At 36.6% G+C, this 2,358-nt stretch overlaps 1 protein-coding gene across 1 annotated transcript in view; it reads left to right on the forward strand.

Annotated features, from left to right (window-relative positions):
* col27a1b (collagen, type XXVII, alpha 1b) overlaps nucleotides 1-2,358 on the forward strand; it is a gene marked incomplete at its 5' end in the record, with an annotated part of 91,702 nt that overhangs the window by 75,807 nt on the left and 13,537 nt on the right. Inside the window, 2 exon segments of the mRNA XM_014024015.1 lie at nucleotides 855-962; nucleotides 1,050-1,157. Coding sequence (XP_013879469.1) covers nucleotides 855-962; nucleotides 1,050-1,157 — 216 coding nt within the window.

The following is a 2,358-nucleotide window of genomic DNA, read 5'->3' on the forward strand; positions in this document are numbered from 1 at the left end:
TTAAATATTTAGCTAGCTACCTGAATAATTAACTTAAATATTTAGCTTGCTACCTAAATATTTAGGTTGCAACTTAAATATTTAGCTAGGAAGTTAAATATTTAGCTAGCTACCTGAATAATTAACTTAAATATTTAGCTTGCTACCTAAATATTTAGGTTGCAACTTAAATATTTAGCTAGGAAGTTAAATATTTAGCTAGCTACCTGAATAATTAACTTAAATATTTAGCTTGCTACCTAAATATTTAGGTTGCAACTTAAATATTTAGCTAGGAAGTTAAATATTTAGCTAGCTACCTGAATAATTAACTTAAATATTTAGCTTGCTACCTAAATATTTAGGTTGCAACTTAAATATTTAGCTAACCATGTYAARWTTTAACTTAAATATTRAGCTACCTACCTAAATATTTAGGTTGCAACTTAAATATTTAGCTAGGAAGTTAAATATTTAGGTAGCTGGCTAAATATTTGTAAAATATTTAGCTGGCTAGCTAAATATTTGTTAAATATTTAGGTGGCTAGCTAAATATTTAGGTAGGTAGCTAAATATTTAAGTTGCAAGCTAAATATTTAGCTCAAAACTAAATATTTAAGTCAGAAGTTAAATATTTAGCTTGTTAACTAAATATTTAATTTGTAAGTTAAATATTTAGTTTTATAAACGATGACATTTATAAAGGTATGAATCATATGGTGAAAAACTGACTTTGAAAAATAAATCTGTTCTTTTTTTCGTATAAAAGGCTATATAAAACAAAAATATTGGTGGTAATTATTGACTGTATAACTTTACAAACAGCACCCCATAAGCAAGCTTTGTCACAAAGAGCTGTACATGTCTTTTCTAAGGGTCCAGAGGGCCCTTCCGGTCCATATGGGGTCCTAGGCAGGGAAGGACTTGAGGGCCCACCTGGAATGGATGGCACACCTGGAACAGATGGAAGTAAAGGAGTCAAAGTGAGCAGGCCGTCAGCAGCACCTGTTTCAGTGAGCGCAAATGAAACGGTCTCTTTTGATCGATGATCAGTGGGGTTCTGTGTTCAGGGAGATCAAGGAGAAGACGCAGAACTGGGTTTAACTGGAAAACCTGGGCAGCCGGGCGCGAAAGGTGTGACGGGACTGCCAGGAAGCCAAGGCTCCATTGGTCAGAAGGTGAGAGGAATGACTGAATAATTTACGCAGGTTTTCCTTCCTTTTGTATCCTTGATCATGATGAAAAGATTTAAAGTTGGCAAATTCATAATACTTAAAAAGCTCCAATGTTCATTTGTTATGCAACATTTTTTATATTTTTAAAGGGGACATCATGCAAAATCCACTTTTTTAGCTGTTAAATTCATTTTATTATGTACTTGGAGTCTGGGAGTCAGAAAAGTTGTATTTAGACTCTCCTCATCAGGCCATAATATTCAGCCTGTTCAGTTTTCTCTATTTTCTGACATTTTCTGAGTCTATTACTTAAAATTATTTGCGACGGAATTGCCAAATAAGGTCTGGACTTACATTTTCCTCATTTTAATTCTTCTCTGTTTCTGAGTCAGACTCTGGTTCTGGGCCAGACTCTGGTTCTGGGTCAGACTCTGGCTCCAGCATGTAAGGCTGGACAAGTCTTCTGTTGTTGACATATTTTAATTAAATTGTGAATAAAACACTTCTGAAAGCTAGAAAATGTAACACCCCCTGCCCCCATCTCAAACTGGAGTGGACCGGTCTGGAAGCAGGAGGGGGGCGGGGCTTGAGGAGTCTTAAAGGAACAGTAACAAAACCTTTTGTTTTCAGGCACACACCAAAAAAGGGGTGAAGGAGGGGCTGGTAAAGTTAAAATAAGAAGGAATTCAGACCAAAGCATTGTAGTTGCAATTCGTAAAGTCCCCAACTGAATGATTTAAATGTGAAAAGGAAGGATTTAAAAACAGGATATGTCTACTTTAAGCCAAAATCTGTAGAACTTGGGGTCCCTCTCGGGGTCTTTGGCACTGGTCTCCCTTATGTCGGCTTCCGGCTTTGCGGGTCGCGTCTGTGGTCCCCCCACACTCACTTTGAAACATTCCACGGGAGAGATCCATGCATGATCACAACTGCACACAAACAGGCGTTTACATCCTGGGTTTTCTAATCGGGCACTGACGAAGGATATGTGCATATGTGTATGTATGTGTGCATGTATGTATATGGGCATGTATATGTATGGGTATGTATTTAGGTATGTATGTATTTGTATGGAAGTATGTATATGAAAGTGTTTGGATATGTAGGTAGGGGTACGGTTGTGTATATATTTGTATAGGTAAATGGGTATGGTACAACAAGGCTTAAGTCATTATAATTATTATGCATTTTTGTTGCTGTGGAT

This window comes from Austrofundulus limnaeus, unplaced genomic scaffold (assembly GCF_001266775.1).
Source record: "Austrofundulus limnaeus strain Quisiro unplaced genomic scaffold, Austrofundulus_limnaeus-1.0 Scaffold403, whole genome shotgun sequence".
NCBI classification, from domain to species: Eukaryota; Metazoa; Chordata; class Actinopteri; order Cyprinodontiformes; family Rivulidae; genus Austrofundulus; species Austrofundulus limnaeus.